The sequence below is a fragment of the Chelonoidis abingdonii genome, chromosome 3, assembly GCF_003597395.2.
Source record: "Chelonoidis abingdonii isolate Lonesome George chromosome 3, CheloAbing_2.0, whole genome shotgun sequence".
NCBI classification, from domain to species: domain Eukaryota; kingdom Metazoa; phylum Chordata; order Testudines; family Testudinidae; genus Chelonoidis; species Chelonoidis abingdonii.
In genome coordinates, this window is record NC_133771.1 from 42,337,815 (window position 1) to 42,356,310 (window position 18,496).

The window sequence follows — 18,496 nt, forward strand, 5'->3', positions numbered from 1 at the left end:
TCTTTTTAGGAGAGAGATCTGTTCCCAGCTCAAAAAATAATATTAAAAAAAAAAACATGGCAGATTTTTTCACCTTTAAATTACACTTTCACGTCTATTAGACTGACCTCACTCTTGGGAGAACCAATCAGTTGATTCTATATATAGCAACACATCTGCCCATAAATGGGCGTGAAGGGGTAGTAGCCTCTCTTTAGAGAGAGAAATTATTTTTGTTTTCCTCAGCCAGAGCCGGCTAAGCTGAGTGAGGCTGTTCATCCTCTCAGCTGTGCAATTTTTATTTCTCCCTAGGTAAGTATGTTTCCATTTTTAAAAAAATTCAGAATCAACAGGAATGATGATAGAAAAGTGTTATATACTTTTCTGTACAAGATATATGACACGTATTGGGGAAAATAATTTATTTATGAATAAAAGAAAAATGACAACAGGAGAGGAAAATATTGCATGATTTTATTCTGTTCTTTAATTTTATTTTAATAAATATTATTATATTTTCATCACTATCTTTCTACATAAATACAAACTCAAGGCAGTTGGGTTTATATGCCTTCCTTATTCCAAATACAGCGTTCCTCTTTCTTCTGTATTTACTTAAAAAAAGGGAAAAAAAAATTGAAGCTAGAATATAAACATAATGTAACTGGAACCAAAAGTCCTATTCTATTTTTGTCAGTGATAGTTTCAAGTACCTTTCTTTAAAAGATAGATTTCTGATTGTTATTGTTTTGAGTTCCTTGACGCGTGTTGATCCTCCTGAAAAATTCCATCTAAATACCTCCGATAGAGCTTTTGGAATTGTGCTCATGCTCTTGTAATTATGCCTGCTAGAAAGAGATAGTGGAATTGGATGATTACACATAAGAGCCAATGAAAATGTTGTAATGAAGGATAATAGATGCTGGAATGCTTGGCAGCCACTCACTTTCACTATCTCACTGTTCCACATTCATTGTCCTCCAGTTAAAAGGACAGGGTGCATTTACAATGTGACTGGGAATCTGCATACTTTACAGAGAGTCTGTTGCAAACTACTTTTGTATGTGGAAAGCTAGGATGAGTGCATTTCAGGATGTGCGGATTATATTTAGTGGACCAAATGCAGTCCTTGTGTCAGCAGCTTTAGTAACTTTGGACTCTTTCTAAAAGTCAGAACAAAATGTTTATAAAATCCTTTTTTTTTTTTTTTTGCTTTGAACATTTAAAATCTTCTGGAGAAAAGTTAATCAGTGTACGTACTCTGTCTGGGCCAGGTTCTGCCTGGATCTTACATAGGGGCACTGTGGGAAGAGTTAAAAAAGGAGCCTTCACCCTTATATAGCCCACATAAGGGCCAGACAGAATTACAGTTCTTACACTCATGGAAATGCAAGAACTGTTCCCTCCCTACTCCCCTGAAGGTTCATGGTGCCCCTAAGAGGGTGAAGAGGGGTGTCTGGGAGGCATGGCCATGGCTCCGTCTCCTACCTCTGTGCTAGTAAGCAGAGCTGGATGGCTGCAGAGGGGAGCATATGCACCAATGAAAGGGTGAAGCTGTGTGGAAAGCCTCCCTGGACACTAGGAAGGTCCAGGAGGATCTTGCCTGTCTGAGCCAAACTGCTTCCATATTGCTCCTTATTGGGGACTATGTGCAATTTGCATAATCTAGTCCTAAAGATTATGTCAGTTTGAGAACTATAATTGTATTTGGCTCTTGAATACACGAGTATTTACGCAGAATCATCAGCATTTAAGCAGTTTCACAAATAAAAAAGGGAAAGTAACACCAGATCCCATAAATTCAGTTCCATCCTGATTGATTATCTCTGACTGTGATATTTAAGAGCCACAGATGACCCTTAATCTTTACACAAGACTTCCATTGGCTTCCATATGAGTCCTACATATTAAGCTATGAGAGAGTGTGTCTTTTATTTCTAAGAGATCAATGTGGCCATCTGGAAATTACTTGATGTGTTCTTCTGAGGCCTTAGGGTACTTCTGGAATACGGGCATTTGAATTAAGTGACAAGTAGAAGTTTCTTTTCTTCCATCTTTTACAATATTGAATAGGCAACTGAGCATTAAAGATATTCTAGTGCTCTAACAGTTTCACATAATGGGGTGCAAAGTGGAAAAATAGGGGACCCAAAATGGAGCATATTTTACTCTTCACTAAGTGATAAAATAAAATAGTGTAACTATTAGGTGGGTGTAATCACAGCAGGCATTGGACAGCAGCTAGTGTATGGAAAAATATGAGTAGAGGCACATGATGCAAAATATGTGGAAGCCATGAGATTCCTACAGAAAAGTAAGAATTAGGAGATGTACAGAAGCAAAGGAGCAGACTATACTGATCTTTCAGCTAGCATACCCAGGTAGGGCTCAGTCAGAACAGGCAAGAGCTTGTCAATCACTCTTTGCACTTTTACAGCCAGATAAGGGCAGAGACGAGCAGAGAAAGTACATACTGTGTGGTGCAGACTTGGCAATGGGGAAGAGAAGCAAATCTGCAAGCAGCAGGGCAGTTAAGACAGATGAAATGGATTGCAGAGGTGGTGGATTCTACCTCTTCTCCTTGGCCATGGGAATGCAAGTTATCTATGGGGAGCACAATCATATTCTCTATCTCACAGCAGTCGATACTCCTACTGACCAGTTTATTGTGGGAGTGCCAGTGCCCAGGGGCTGTGTTTATGAGTTTATTAGAGTTACTACTGGTCCTTTAAATCTTAAATTAAATTATTTATCTGACTTGCTAGCTTTACATCTAACCCCACCTTCTTTGCCATGAATGCACTCACTTTTTGAAGTATCTGCCTGTCCCACAGTTCTTGATAAGCTGCAAAAGTTATTATTGTGTTACGAGTCTGTGTATAGCCTCACCCCTGAACTCTGCCTTCACTCTACTTGTGGCTGACTACCATATATTATATAGATAAATGCGACCCTCTCTAACTGACTTGAATAATCTAATTAGTCTGCTAAATAGAAGTATGAATTAAACTATTTTATATTTTACTTAGAATCTCTAATCTTCCAGGAAGAGACCATGTATTTGTGCTTGTATAGTGCCTAGCACAATGGAGTCTTGATCTTGATTGGGGTCCATGGGAGCTACAGTAACAGAATATCTCTATATAGTGATACAAGAGGACCAGGGAGCAGTGGGAGAATGGTAGAGGGAAAATATATAAGCCCTAGGCTAATTAAGATGTGGTTCCCTGTAAGCTAGGAAGATGGCTACAGGTTAATTGGAGCACCTGCGGTCAGTTAAGGCCCTTTCAGGAAGCTGATAAGACCCCTTGCTTCAGGCAGTTAGGGAGAAGGAGGACTGGAGTGTGGATGTGTGTCATGAGACTTTGAAGACCAGAGAACTGAAGTAAGGGAGACCCTGCCTTGGCAGGGGAGAGAGACTCCTCCTTCTGCATCTAAGGACCGATGGTACCCCACCAAAGGGGTAAGAACCTGCTGGGGTTGAGAGGGGCTGGGGCTCAGAGTGAGGAGTGAACCCAGACCCCTCCCCTGCTTCCCTCTTCTACCACCTTCCAAGGCCACTAGGAGGGTCCTTGGTGCCCCAAGAGCAGAGGCAAAAGGTGGCATCTTAGCCCCCCTGCCAAGCAACCCATTAGGACCCACCTCACAAACATCAGCCATCTTGTCACAATATATATATAATTAACAATAACCTTTTGCCCTGTTATACCAATGGGAGTTCCATATGAAGAAAGAGGGCAGAATGTGGCCCAGATACTACCCTAGAACTCTAGATCTTCATGTGGAATTCCTTGTGATGTTAATGGGGGTTGTGTAGCGGAGGTTCAAGGGCAATGTTTGGCCATTAGGCCATATTGTATGTTGGCTTTATAGGAAGAACTCTCCTTAACATAAGTGGGAGTTAAATATCACAAGTAGGATATGGCCTTTGATGCCAAATTCTGAAATTTTGACTCTTCAATACTCCCTGACTGTCATGACTTTAATGGGAGTTTTTCCTGGCTAGGACCAAGGACTATGCAAAAGAACGATAGGCTTTGCTATCTGTGAATGTTTAATTGAATTGACAATCTTTGACCATAACTTTTGAGGTGGCAGCACTAGGATTTTGTGTAAACAATTCCCTCTGTTACTAACACTGGTTGAGCTGCACTGATGGGAGTGCTACTGGAACCTGGTCTCCAGTCTGTTACTAGTATCTTAAGTGCCACAGGTGACCTCCTGAACCACTAAAATCAATGGCAAAACTCTCATTGACTTCAGTGAGGCCAGATTCTTACCTACCTATTGTGTTATTTAGCTCTGTCCCAGGCAACTTGGCAAAATCCATCCATGTATCACAATAGATAAACAGGACCGGACCCAACAAAAAACTTCCCAGAGAACACAGCATCCCCTATCTTATCTCATATTGGGGATAGCTCAGTGGTTTGAGCATTGGCCTACTAAATCCAGAATTGTGAGTTCAATCCTTGAGGGGGCTACGTAGGGATCTGGGGCAAAATCAGTACTTGTCCTGCTAGTGAAGGCAGGGGACTGGACTTAATGACCTTTCAGAAGAGAATTATGAACTTCAAAGTAGCAGAATCTGATCCACCAGCATCTGATTCTGCTGACCTACATTTGGTCTCAGTAAAAGTTACATGCACAGAAAGTGTAAGAACCTGGGACCATGTGGGTTCTGGGCCACCAATGCTTCTGCATCACCTTGGAGGCTTAGGCTATGTTCTACTGGAGGATCCTGTGAATCTAGCCCCTATAGCAGGGGTCGGCAACCTTTCAGAAGCAGTGTGCTGAGTCTTCATTTATTCACTTTGATTTAAGGTTTCGCATGCCAGTAATACATTTTAACATTTTTAGAAAGTCTCTTTCTATAAGTCTATACTATATAACTAAACTATTGTTGTATGTAAAGTAAATAAGGTTTTTAAAATGTTTAAGAAGCTTCATTTAAAATTAAATTAAAATGCAAAGCCCCTCCGAACCGGTGGCCAGGACCCTCGCAGTGTGAGTGCCACTGAAAATCAGCTTGCGTGCACCTTCGGCACGCATGCCATAGTTGCCTACCCTTGCCCTACAGGAAGTACTGTCCAGCAGGGTGCAAGTGGCAGCCCTCTGCAGACCACTGATTGGCTCATGCTGATATATAAACCAGGATGCCATCATGGGCAGCTGACTGAGAAATGATGCAGATTGGCTGCTTACTTCTGCTCCAAACCTTGCCTTACTGTGAACCTTAGACTCTGGCTTCTGACCCTGATTTCTCTCCAATTCTATTACTTCCCTGCTGTATGTTACCTTATGCCTGGCTCTGACTCCCTGGTATCCTGACCTGACTCAACCCCAACTCTGCCACTTGCGTCCCACCTGCAACTTGGTGCCTGACCTAACTTCCTGGAATCCTGACCAGGCTTCACGCTGACCCTGCTACTTGTCTCCTGACCACATCTTGATAACTGATTGGTACACACAGGTTCACCGCTGTCTGGTCCTGACAGAAAAGATGCAGGACTGGGTGCATGGCAGAGGGCATGTGGGGATATTCTCAAAATAGCTTAACTGGACAAATGAAAGCAAACACAGGTAGACCTTAACACAGTTGTGTCAATAGTGGAAGTGAGAGGAATCCAGGAGCTTGTTTGTTTGCACCTACATGTCTGTGTGGAAACTAATTGTAAAAAGAGCTAGAGACATCAATCAGAGACTTACAAGAGTAAGAACTGCAGGATGGACTCCTTTTATCCTTTGCTTCCTGAAAAGCTCACATGCTACCTGCGAATTCTAATTCTGTTTTTCCAAGACATTGTTGCAGCAATTAAGCAGTTATAATGCTTTCTTCAATAAATAAATAAGTTAAACAAGGTATCATTAGGGCTGCTTGAAAATTTTCGTAAGTGTCAAATTTTTATAAAAATTTGACATCAAATTTTGTTTACTATTTATTTTCCATTTTCAAACTAAGACATTTTTGCACATGAATTTTTATAAATTTGAAATAATTAAAAATGATTTTACCAGGTTTCTAAACTGGAAAAATCAAAATAATTGTTTAAAATGGAAAAAGAGAAACAAATGTTTTCAATAAATATTTATATTAATGCATTTTGTGTGTAAAAAACCCCCAAAAACAAAAATCCCTAAATTAGTTTTTGTTTTTAATTCTGATTTTTCATTTTATTTTTGGCTTGCTCTAGTTATAAGACTCCTGTATTTTTCTTGAAATACAATATCCAGTTAAGGTGAATAGATGTATTATTAATTTCAGTTCTAAAATGTAGCCTGATAGTTTATACATTTTTGATCTACAATGTGAAACAGAACATGGATTAAAATGTGTCACTACCACTGCCTTTGATTTAAATAAGAAGTTATTTTGATGCAAGTATCTGAATGAGTTTACAGGATGCATCTATTTCTATTCAACCTCCTTTGAGTTTTGTACTCTGTATATGCAGTAATAATGGCTACTTGTTAGATCTTCTTGAAATTGGGAAAAATAAATGATTACGAGGGGTGAGAACCTGAGGACCATACCTGGGAACAGAATCTGCTAATCTGCTAATCCTGATGTGGGCACAGTGAAGATGAGGAAGGTTCAAGTAGTCTTTATGTCCTCATGTGGTCCACAAAAGACTCAGTCCCTCTGTACAGTACTCCTTCAGGGGTAGGAAGGAGGCAGACTAGCATGCTGTGGGGGAGCAGGCTGCACCCCACAAAGGGATGTAATGGCTAACACATTCCCACTTCACTCCAGGGAGCTAGTCCTTACTAAGGCAAATACTCATTGACCTCACTAGGAATTTTCCTGACTAAGGACCGCAAGATTTGTCCCAAAGTGCTTTGCGAACTTTATATATAAGGATTCCTCTACTCACCACTGAAATGCAACCACCTCTAGTGTGGAATGTGGCAGCCGTTCGGCTGCTTGCAGTAATCCTGTATGACCATTTAAGGCAGGAGAACAGGAAGTGAAGAATTCCTTTACAAGTGAAACTGCAAGAGGAATTCAGGGATGCAGACTACAATTATACCATCTAATTTATCCAGGACACTGGTAGTAACATCCCTACTTTTGCAAAAAGGGGTTGCTGGATTTTTAGTGAACACAAATGGATAATACCTCTGGCAGCACAATAGCTCTTACTGATTCCATGCTTGGGGATTACTTTAATATTGAGTCAGTGGGAAACATGTCATATGAGGTCTTCCATCCAAGTACTGATCATATCCAACCAGACTTAGGGCTGGTCTACACTATCGGGGGTGGGGAGGGGCAATTGATCTAACTTATGCAACTTCAGCTATGTGAATAACATACTTAGATCTACTTATTGCAGTGTCTTGACTGTGGTGCTGTCCCGTCAATTCCTCTTGCACTTCTCATTGAAGTGGAGTACTGGAGTTGACGCTAGAGCGACCGGCGGTCAATTTATTGTGTCTATATGAGATACGATAAATTGACCCACTCTGGACTTATTGCTGCCCGTAGATCCGCCTGGAAATGTAGACATGTCTTTAGTTAGTGAGATTGCAGCCTGAGGTGGCTATATTAATCAGGTATGACTTTGTCATTCATCAAATGGAATTGCTCAGGCCATGGTAAAGTCACAAATGCTTCAGCAAATAACAGAATTGTAAGGTTCTCAGGAAAGCATTGAAAGACTTGACTAAATATGACTGTCATTATTTATTTTGTAGGAGTTGAGACCTGGAAGAAGTTGCAGCATGTCATCGAAGAGAGTGCCATTTTACCAGAGAAGGCATAAACACTTTGATCAGTCCTACCGCAACATTCACACAAGATACTTGCTCAAAGAATATGCAGCAAGAAAGTAAGTATCATACATTTCCCATCAGTGTAGAGGAGCTTCTAATGCAGAGGAATCCATTTCAAAACGTAGAATTTTGTAAAAGGAAAAAAAAGTGACTTTGTTCTGAATTTCAGATGTATGGAGAGCAATGGTTCTCAATCTCTTCCATACTGTGAATCCTCTGTCCCATGATTTCCATACTATCTAGCTGGGACCCCCTTCTGTTTAGCAATATGGAGTGGTCATGGTTCCCTGTTAGCAGTTTATTACCTCCAGGCTGGAAACTCCTCCCTGAAAGCAAAGTAATGACTCATAAAAACTCTTTTTGATTTTAGGGATAATCATTGCTATAGCATGTATGTAAGCATGGGAGCTGTTTTTTTTATGTTTGTTTTTAAATTCTTCCTTCTGAATTTGTTCCTTGAAGATGTTCACTGCCTTGAACTGGGGCCTCATGCGTTTTGGGCTATTCCAGGTTGTGGTCATTGGGATTCTTATTTTTCCTTTTATACCAAGTTGCAATTCTCCCATGTTCAAAATGCCTTTCCTTCACCCACGTGTTCAAGGAACCGTATATCTCAAGTTCTGTTGCTAGGGCTATCTGAGATCATATTTCTCCCAGGGTGTTATTGCAGAACTTCAGATCATCTCAGATGCTTGAGTTGATTGGCCCCATCTGCTATAAATGGAAGGGGGCTACTGGAAGAGTGTTCACTGTGAGGGGTACATGCTTCTGGAATACATTTCATTCCCTGGTTAATCAGAGACCCATTTGGTGGCCTTCAGAACATGCCAACGTGAAGGATTAGAAAAACGGGGTTGGGAGTTGTTATTTAGAAGTGGGAAGATACTGTAAGAGGCCTGTGCTCTCTATTGGATGTTCCAAAGGTGGGGTTACTGGTCCTGAGATTTTACTGAAATTGTTTTTATAAAATTGTACAATATGGTCAAAGATTGGCACGGGCATAGTGAATAAAGACACTGAATTAAATTAAATAAAAGGGCTGACAGGCTCCATTGAGATAATACTACTGGGCATTAGACACTAAGGCTACATGGTAGTGAATGTAATCCAGCTTCAGTGTGTGAGGTGCAATGTGTAGCTTAAAATGTAAGTTCCTCACACAACACTGCACAGGTACCAGTTGTTCCATTCAGCTGCTTGAATGTAATTTCTTTAACTTTTTAATTCCATGCTTTATCCGTATAGCCATTTTACAGTGATTTCTTCTTGTATTGGAAGGGTCGCTTCTAGGCAGGCGGCTTCTTTTAGGTCCTCTGCCGGTACAGAAAGAACTACATGTAGGCTCTGTGCCAGGAAGTTGCACACCTCAGCGGAAGAAGAGACACAAGAATACAGGAAAAGGTAAAGCTTGCATTGGTGCCTTTAAATCACTTTGTTGGGTCAAATGCCATGGAACAGACACTTTTTTTCTCTGTATACTCTAAGGAAGAAATCCTGGCTCTGTTGAACTCAAGGTCAAAATTTCTATCAGTCTCAATGGAACCAGGAGTTTACAGTGAAAGTTTGTTGTAAGACACAGCGCTAAATTTGCAGTTCAGTAGCAAGGCAGTTGCACATTTTCATAATGGCTCTTGGCAAAAAGCTACCCAGAAACCTCTGAAAGGTAGCATGGTGGCAAAGTAGGTTCATTGACAGAGCTGTCAACAAGATTGGAGCCTTCTGTGACACTATGTTCTTCCTTAATATCTCATGGTTAGAATACCAAAGGGTTATGTGTCTCTTACGTCTTATATTTCTTAGACTTTCAGTCCAGGGTTTTACTCCAAGTTGGCTGTGAAAACAGACTTAAAACAAGAAGAAATTGAAATCTGCACAGAATCTGGCACTTCTAAAAATAAGAGCAAATATACTGTGCCCTTAATGAATACTAAGATTACGTGTTGGGGGCAGCTTAATTGTATTAGAGTCGTCTCCCTAACATCCTAGTTATCAAGAGCATAACTTGCCCCAGTTACAGCATTGATATGAAGTCCTATAATATGCTGACAACTATATTCCATTTCATCGGTTTGAGTGGCTGTATGTACCCTGAGATACTCCACAGTAAATACACCAAAGACTCAGCCAATGTATGTTATGAAGGCTATAGAAAGTGGAATGCATTCTTTTTTCTTTGAAGATAATGTGAAGGATTACAGACTATCCCTTTGATGCCAGTTTTGCCATCATCAAGAGATATGTGCCCTGGAAGCAGGGCACAGTTTAGAAAAAAATCTTAATCTGTTTTGAATTTTTAACCTATTTTATTATTTAAAGAGATACAGCACAAGGCAGAATAATCATGGAGCTTACATTATGAAGAAATTATACAAAGAAATAGCTTAAACAACCACACAAATAAGGGCTGGATTCAGTATGTATTGAAGTAAATGGGAGTCATAGAGCTGGAGGCCAGAAGGGACCACTGGATCAGCTAGTATGACCTCCTGTATATCACAGACCATCAACACCACCCAGCACCCACACACTAAGCACAACTGAAATGAGACCAAAGTATTACAACCCACGGGACTAGACTATTATGTGCCACAGGCAGAGAATAGGAGGGACAGAGGTGTACCAGTGCTCAAGGTTGCTGCATTGGCAGGAAAATGACCAATGAGAGATACTTAGATAATCCCAGCAAATGTCCCATGTGTCCCCCTCCCCCCCCACATACTACAGGGGAAGATAAAAAGTCCCAAATTCACTGCCAGTCTGACCTCACATATGGCGATGAGTTAGACCCTGAGCATGTGAGCTAGAACCAGCCAGCCAAGCACCTGAGAGAGAGATGGCTTGGGGCTGCCTCAGATCTCTGGCACTCTCCCCTAGAATGCACTGGATCCCTGCTGTCTGCTGGCTGAAACCCTGAAGTATGAGCCTTAGGAACATAAGACATACACCAGAAGTGAGCCCTAGGGCTGCTGAGTTTTTTCCTGGGTGAGGGATTGGGTCCTATATCCTCATCTTCTGTAGTGAAAGTCATGGAAGGGGCACGTTATGTCAGAAACTTTGAAGTTCACCTTGTCGGAATTTCCCTTGAATCATCCCATTGTCAAGGCAAGCAGGTGTGAATTGCTTCCTGGACCATAACCATCAACAAAGAGGAAGGGGCTCTGTCATAAATGGATAGGTAGGTAAGGGTTAAGTTTCTTTTACCTGAAAAGGGTAACCGAACACCTGACCAGAGGACCAATCAGAGAACTGGATTGTTTAAAGTCAGGGGCGGGAAGTTATACTAGGGTTCTTTGTTGTTTTCTTAGCTATGAGGAACAAGTCTTCTTCTAATTCTCTCCTAATACTTCTCTAAACATCTGTAAGTACCAGGACCGCAAAGTACTTCAGCTATGATGTCTTTGGGGTGTATTACCTGTAATGTAATTGTGTGCTGCGTTAATTGGGCTATCTTTTAAATCAGACTGTTTCTTATATTTTCTTATAAGCAAGAGCCTGTATTGAGTTTCTTATGCAAGATGATTGTTTTATATTTTTTTTTTTTTCTATAAAGTTTTCTGTTAAACCTTGTGAAAGTTCTTTTCCTAGGAGGCAAAGGGAAAAGCCAGGCTGTGGCTATTTCCATATTTGGTCCAGGGAAAGAGCGAGACTACGGGAAAGAGACGAAGAATCTCTCTGTCTCTGGTGGTTACAGTTTTTCCCTCGTTCCTGGAGCAAGGGGGGGCAGAGCCAGCTTGGGTATTTGCATCCCATTTCCTGAGGGAACAGAAAGCTAGTTTCTTGGGTCAACACAGGTTAGCGCGAGGCAGCCTGAGAAGGAGGGGAAGGGTTATTTTCCTGCTTTTAGCTCCAAGGGATTGGAATCTGGGTGTCCACCAAGGCGAGAGTGGGACACCAGAGGGGGAAGGGGGGATCAGGCCCCATAGATTAATTCCTGATCTGGTGGCAGCGAGAATATCCAAGCTGGTAGTGAGCTTGGGGGAGTTTCAGGTAAGCCCCCAAACTTTGGACGCAAAAGTCCAGGGTTGGGACAGGACCAGACTGGTGGACACTAAAGTCCAGGTCTGGGACTGGACGGCTAGATTACCACAGGCTCTTCCTCCTAAACATGTTGATAATCTAAGATAATGAGGAGTATTGGGGAAACTTACTGAGAACATTGCTCAATAACACTGCTCCACATTGCTCATCACCGCTCCCCATTATTCTCCATGCTTCAGAAGCCTTATTCTAACGGCCTTCTCCAAGATCTACATTATCTGGGAGCATGTGGTAGGAAGAGAAGGGTGCAGAATGACAAGCCTTCTCCTGACCTGGGGTGTTGGCACAGTAGGGATGTTCTTACAGCTATTCCTGACAGGTTATGCTAGGTTTGCCTCTGCTGCTCACACTCCTTCAGAGGAGAATATGGTTTAGAACATATGTACCTGTAGGTGTGAGGTGGGAGTGTGAACATGGCCCTCCTCCCTGTGCCTGAACGACTGCAGGGGGGTAGTTCGTGCTGCATCATTTTACAAAGGCACATAAGGGCAACTGTTTAACACATTACTCCCCATGACCTGGAGGTATTATGCTCACTCTTGGCTTATATGGGCAAAATCCCTACAGCCACTGCTGTACCTCCCTAATTCACTTAGGGACAATCCAGCCTCAGCTCTTATGGTTTTGAAGGGTCCGTTGGCCTAGATGCTGGTACACATTCCCTAATTGGTGTGTGAATTCATTTTGCATGAGCTCCTTACACAGCAGGAGAGGGTAGCATAGGCTCCGACTTCTAATGATGTTCTAATGACTCCACTCTGCTCCAGCCTCACCCTGCCTCCACCCCGGCCCTGCCTCCTGCCCTGAGCACGCCATGTTTCTGCTCCTCCCCCTCCCTCTCGGAGCTTGCTACAGCTGTCTGGTGGCTGCAAGTGCTGGGAGGTGGGTGGAGGAGCTGGGACAAGGTGCGATCAGGGGAGGAGGTGGAGGAGGAAGTGAGACGGGGCGGGAGGGAGTGGAGTGGGGCAAGGAGCTTGGCTGCTGGTGCACCCACTAATTTTTCCCTGTGGGTACTCCAGCACCCACAGAGTCGGTGTGTATGAGTAGGCCAGAGGATCTGTGTAGGGAGCCTGCAGAAACTGCTTCAGCCACTAGGCTGAGGCAGCCTCTACAGTGTGCTTCACTGCCTGAGGGGAGGATACTAATGCTTTTTACCCCCTTGGTATATGAACAGGGTAATGGCCCAGGATTTGATCTCCAGATATTAGTTCCATGTTGATGATTCTTATCTTCTACAAAATATGGAATATAGATAATGATACAAATAAGAACAAACAGAAACAGAGAGAGGGGAAACCAACAATACACAAACCACAAAAGGGTAGAGAAAAGAAGGAAAGAGGCTGGATAGTCTTAGGGAATTTGATATTGATTTCTGTAGATTTTGTTTTTATTTAACTGTTTTCAGAATCCCTGGGCCACCTCCTCAGCTGTGATAAATCGGCACAGCTCCACTGACTTCAGTGGGACAATTCCAGTTACCGTAATTCCCACTGAAGATCTGGCCTCATATGCTCACAGGGATAAGAAAGCAAACAGAAGGTTCATTCATTTGCAGTTTTTAAGACATTTGTTTTGAGATCTTGAGAGAGGGAAATAGTTCACATTATAGAATCTGCATCTGCATAATGCTGCTAATAGGACTTCCAAGCCCTCATCTGCCTGCTGTGTATCAGTGACAATAGTAAAGCCTTGATGCTGGGTTAATCCTAAATAGTTCTCTCTTACCATTCAGGACTCATGAGCAAAAGTCTGATATAAGTGAAGAGAAGAGGATCCGGTTTGCCGCCAATTTGGCTGATGTGGAAGAAGAGCTTCGTTCATCCAGACTCCTTGCAAGAGAACATCTGGATAGAGTTACCATACAAAGGATGGTACTGTAACAGAACAATTTTATTGCCTTTCCAAGCAGAACTCTAAACTCCATTGCAGTTTAGAACTATTCTTCACAGAGCCCAACAGTAGCTTGCATCTGTTAATATTTGCATATAGCTTTCAGACTAAATCTCTGACGCTGGTGCTAGATAATGCTCCTTCTCTCCGCTTTTTGTTTCTATCCTGTGTAATAGGTAGAAGAACAAATGGCCTTGGAAAGATACAACATTGGAGAAAGTATAAGTCGAGCTCCTGAAATTTTGGTTCGACTGAGATCTCATACTGTTTGGGAAAAAATGTCTGTGAGGCTTTACTTCACTGTGCAAGGATTTCCTACCCCTGTTGTACAATGGTAAGAGGCCTTTCCAGCCCTCTAAAACCAGTGTTAAGTTTGTTTTCCATTTGGTAGCTCCGACAGAACTATTCAGTGTCATGTACATAATGGTTATATTAAAAATCCTTCATAATTCTCATAGATATGCTGGATAGTAGTTGTGGATACTGCAGTTAAAGAAGCAAAAGGACAAACTTTTTATAGTGTATCAAGTAAATATATATTTAAGAATGACTACAAAAAATGGTCATTAATTTAACTGATCATAATCTAGCAAGTGGTAAAATACACTGAGTTTTGCTAAATGGTAAATATTTTTGATGTTTTATACCAAGACAATAATATCTAGTAGTTTAATATTGGAAAGCGAGACAGAATGCCTATGCCTGAGATGGGAGTGCATTATTTTGTCAGTTATATGGTGCAACTTCACTGAAAATGATGAGATTAAAATGGTACAATTGGCAGGAGAATTTGACCTTTGAAATTTACCACCAAAGTGTTCTAGCTGGGGTAAGTTATCAGGTGTCTTGTCAAGAGTCAGAAACCGCAGTAAGAGGCGAATTTCCACAAAAATCTGAGAATCATGTTGTTCTTAGGCTACAACTCAAAATAGTTGTTTGTTTGTTTTTTTTTTTTTTTGGACCTTTTAGTCAACAGAAGGATGTTGGGATCTCTTTGTCTCTAGAAATTCTTATTGAAAGGAAGAGTCAGGTTAACTGGTGGATTTAAAATGATAAAGACGGTATCCTGGATGACACAGCCATTTTCAGCACTTGAAAGAAACTCAGGCACATATATTAAAAATTGGAAATGTAGCTGATAAAATATCTATTCCCTACTTCTAAATAACACTGACCGAGCTAGAAATATGGGGTCTGATTCTCAGCTCCCCAAAAGTTTCTTTTGCACCACTCCAGCAGTACAAAGGATACTCAGTGATTTCAGCCAGCAGCTGAGGATTCCCCTAGAACAGATGAATCATGAGCAGGTTTAGGTTGGGAATAGCCAGACATATGCCAACTCCTCCTGGCACTCCTGCCTCAGCATTGTGTGTGTGTGCATGTGCCATGGTGGACTGGAGGCATGCCAGAGTGGGAAGAGCGAAATTAGAGCATCATGCTCTCAGGTGATCATGGCCAGTATAGCATCCCTTAGAGGACCATTATCTAGCAGTGCAAGTTGTTCTAACTCATGCAAGGGATCAGTTTGGCCCCCAGGACTGAGGAGGGGCATATAAGTTGCATGAAGCCAGCTGTCTCCTCTTCACTAGGTTCCCAAAATTGCTGCTCTGTGGATCTGAGAGCAGAATTTTGCCCTCAGTGCACTAATCAGGCCCGATTCTGACCTCATTTACAGCCGTGTAAATCAGAAGTCACTCTGAAGATATCAGACTATTGTGAGAACCAAATTAGGAGCACAGTTTCTCTGCACTCAGCCCACCCTCTAACCCTTGCCTACCTCATCACCTCCCTTCCCTACTGTGGAAGGTATTTTTTTTATTTGCATGTGGCAGTAATGACCATGCACACCCTGTTTGGGGCTTTCACAGCTTTTGAGTTATGTGGCCAACTTTAGCTCATGTTAATAAAAAGTAACATTATGGTACCTAACCTCATATATTATCTATGTGTACAGCATATGCAGAGAGAGCTGTAAGATTTCTGTGGGCTAGATTGAACTATAAGGTTCAGTCCTGAGACGGGGGTGGCAAATTCCGTCCTAGGGGTAGCCCAGGGAGAGAATTGTCTCAGTCACAATTCTGTCCCTGCTGCTCCCCTTTTTTACCTGAAGTGACTTGTAAGTTGCATCCTCATTAGCTCTACTTCTGTTTATGCCAGTTAGCTCTGATGGCTGGTGTGCTGGGGAGTTCAACACACTGTGGGTGTGTAGCTTCACATGCACACCCATGCCCAAACTACAAGTACTTCCTTTCATTCCGTTGCATGACCATGTATGGGCAGGTCACGGTCAGGCTCTCTGTATCTATTTATGTATATAGATAGAGCTCAGTTATTAATACATGACATCCTGATGGAATATCTCTAACTTTTACTGTGGTTTATTTATTTTTTTCTTGATTGTTAGGTATAAAAATGAGGAATTGATTTCACCTGCAAGTGAACCAGGAAAGTACAGCATTGAAAGCAAATATGGAGTGCATATGCTGGAGATACACAGGTAGCTTATTCTTATGAATAACAGAATGTTGTTCAGAGTATGACTTTTAACTGAAATTTCCTGCAAATACATCTGAAAATTTCTATAATGTATTACAAAAGAGTCACAAAATACAGCACATTTAACTTCTGCTTAGCTGTTACTTTGGTTTAGGTGACAAGATACCTCCTAAGTAGTCTCGGTATGGGGTCAGTGTAATGAAAAGCTAGGGGTTTCTATCATAGCACCCAAACTGTCAGCAAGAAAAAAACACATCTAGAGGTAAGTGAGCAGAAAAAAAGAGTCAATTTAAAAAAACCCTCATAATATTTTAATCTCATCATTCTGGCAGCTAGAGTGGAACAGTTTGTTCTCCTTTAATAGTCTATTCCATCATGGCAGCAACTCTTTGTTCAGAGCCTGAAGCTTAGAAAAGTTGAGCTAGTTGTGGCTAGAAAATTCAACAGCCGGTATTTGGCTCTGTTAGCAGGTTGTCATGTTTTGCTTTCCATAACTCTTCATTGTATTTGTTTTCCTGTGATTGGGGATGGGAGAGTCCAGTGGTTTCTTTAAAAGGTTTTAAGTTTTGAAAAATATATTTTTATCTAATTTAAACCATTATGTCTTGAAGACAATTTAAAAGTCATGGCATGAAAGAAAAACAAATGTCGTAATAAGTGTCAGCACTCCCAACCATTCCTCGCTAAATCTCAGCTGGGACAGGGTTGCAGTACTGTATTTCACAGGTAATATATGACTTGGTACAAGTTTAAAAAAACCAAAAGCAACCACAGTGTGGACTGAACAATGGTGTCAAGACAGAAAAATAAGTGTCTAAATGTTTGCATCTGTCCTTACTAATTTACCAAAAATGACTTCAAGCTACATTCAAACAGTTTGAACTTTTGTGTGTGATATTTGGCTGGCCAAATAGTCACTCATCCATCCTGTCTCCAGCCATAGCCCTGAGCTAGCCCAGGCAGAAGTAGAGGAACAGTAGTACACCATTCCTTCTGCTTGAAGCAGGAAGCCCTGTCCCCAAACCTTTGGCTTCTGTAGAAAGGAATAGCTAATCCCTAACCTCCTTCCTTTTGCTCCAGTGGGTAGTGAAGAAATTTATTCCTGTCTAGGAGACTTCTGCAATAGCCACTGGGCTCTGCCCCAGTTATCTTTATTCTTTACTCACCTTCTTGGATGAGGGAGGAGACTATATTAGCTGCCTCCTCCATCTTCAGAATTCAGTTTGCTGGCCATTTCCCAGACCATTTAAGGGCCCAGATAGCGGCTGACCCATACTATCTGTCCTGGCCCTTGGGGTGCTAGGGAAGGCTTGTGAGAGACGCAGGCAGCCTGTCTAGCAGTGAGAATGGAAAAACTCTTCTATTGCTATTTGGGAGAGTGAGAGTGGTTGCTAGTGGGTGATGTTTTGGTGACTGAGTGCCAGTGGGTGGCACCTAGGGTGAGTGTGATTGTACCTGGGTGCCTTTGTTGGTGCCATCAGGTGGCTGTGTGCAGGCATGTGGGTATGGTTGCTTTTGAGTAGCATGGGGGTGAGTGGAGTAGTTTTTTGAGTCCCTTTTGTTGTGCCAGTGGATGGATGTGTAGGGCAGGGATCGGCAACCTTTGGCACATGGCCTGCCAGAGTAAGCACCCTGGTGGGACAGGCCAGTTTGTTTACCTGCTGCATCTGCAGATTTGGCTGATTGCGACTCCCACTGGCCGCCGTTCGCAGTCCCAGGCGAATGGGGACTGTGGGAAGCAGCGCAGGCCAAGGGTTGTGCTGACTGCTGCTTCCTGCAGCCCCCACTGGCCTGTAATGGCAAACCATGGCCAGTGGGAGCCGCAGTTGGCCAAACCTGCAGACGCGGCATGTAAACCAGTCCGGCCTGCCAAGGTGCTCACCCTGGTGGGCCGCATGCCAAAGGTTGCTGATCCCTGCCCTACACATCCATCCACTGGCACAACAAAAGGCACTCAAAAAACTACTCCACTCACCCCCATGCTACTCACAAGCAAAAATACCCACATTCCTGCTGTGTTGGTGCCTGGCCGGGATGGTACTTGTTCCCCTCCCCAAATATTTTCCCCCTCTCCTCCCTACCGGGTACCTGCACTCACCTAGACAGCCACCCACTCCCCCATAGGCATTCATACCTACTCACACTCACCCAGACACACCAATAGAGCCATCCTTAGGCACCCACAAAGGCTCCCACATGCACTCATACTCACCCTCTGGCATTCCCCCTTTATTAGACACCACCCATTGGAACCTACACCCATACATATTCACCCAGACACATCCACGCTTATCCAAACAGCTAACCCCTGGCA

At 42.4% G+C, this 18,496-nt stretch overlaps 1 protein-coding gene across 1 annotated transcript in view; it reads left to right on the forward strand.

The window, feature by feature from the left end:
* The first annotated feature begins 214 nt into the window (after positions 1–214).
* Positions 215–18,496, forward strand: part of MYOM2 (myomesin 2) — a 116,174-nt gene continuing 97,892 nt past the window's right edge. Inside the window, exons 1-6 of the mRNA XM_032777054.2 lie at positions 215–291; positions 7,678–7,811; positions 9,034–9,156; positions 13,529–13,667; positions 13,863–14,020; positions 16,091–16,183. Of these exons, the coding sequence (XP_032632945.1) occupies positions 7,705–7,811; positions 9,034–9,156; positions 13,529–13,667; positions 13,863–14,020; positions 16,091–16,183 (620 nt within the window). The 5' untranslated portion in view covers positions 215–291; positions 7,678–7,704. The remainder of the gene's footprint in view (positions 292–7,677; positions 7,812–9,033; positions 9,157–13,528; positions 13,668–13,862; positions 14,021–16,090; positions 16,184–18,496) is intronic.